Source organism: Frankliniella occidentalis, unplaced genomic scaffold (genome assembly GCF_000697945.3).
Source record: "Frankliniella occidentalis isolate FOCC.00 unplaced genomic scaffold, Focc_3.1 Scaffold3038, whole genome shotgun sequence".
Taxonomy (NCBI): domain Eukaryota; kingdom Metazoa; phylum Arthropoda; class Insecta; order Thysanoptera; family Thripidae; genus Frankliniella; species Frankliniella occidentalis.
This window is the reverse complement of record NW_026270106.1, coordinates 3,646-3,949: the sequence shown is the minus strand read 5'-3', so window position 1 is coordinate 3,949 and position 304 is coordinate 3,646. Positions and strand designations below refer to the sequence as shown.

The following is a 304-nucleotide window of genomic DNA, read 5'->3' as shown; positions in this document are numbered from 1 at the left end:
AATCTGAACGTGCAGCCGAATCAAACTTAATGCGCTTGATGTCAGTGGAAATTATCAGACATGTTAGCCCTTCGACACTCATGATAGAGGCAAGTAGCACATTTAGACCCGCAGAGCTAATGTGAACCCTCTCCGGGTAGGACTCTGCGTCCGAGTCGGACCCAAACTCCGAGTAGGATTCCTCCTCCGAGATGTCAATGGTCTTCAGGCGTCCAAGGCTCGCATGGTGCCGTATGATGACGGCGCACAAGGCGGCCTGAAGGTCGCTTTCGGGCTGCAGGGACAGGCAGGTGGCCGGTGTTGA

The 304-nt window shown here is 54.6% G+C and overlaps 1 protein-coding gene across 1 annotated transcript in view; it reads right to left on the bottom strand.

The window, feature by feature from the left end:
- Positions 1-26: 26 nt before the first annotated feature.
- LOC127752021 (uncharacterized) overlaps positions 27-304 on the bottom strand; it is a gene marked incomplete at its 3' end in the record, with an annotated part of 3,914 nt that continues 3,636 nt past the window's right edge. The window contains exon 3 of the mRNA XM_052276469.1: positions 27-274. Within this exon, the coding sequence (XP_052132429.1) occupies positions 27-274 (248 nt within the window). The remainder of the gene's footprint in view (positions 275-304) is intronic.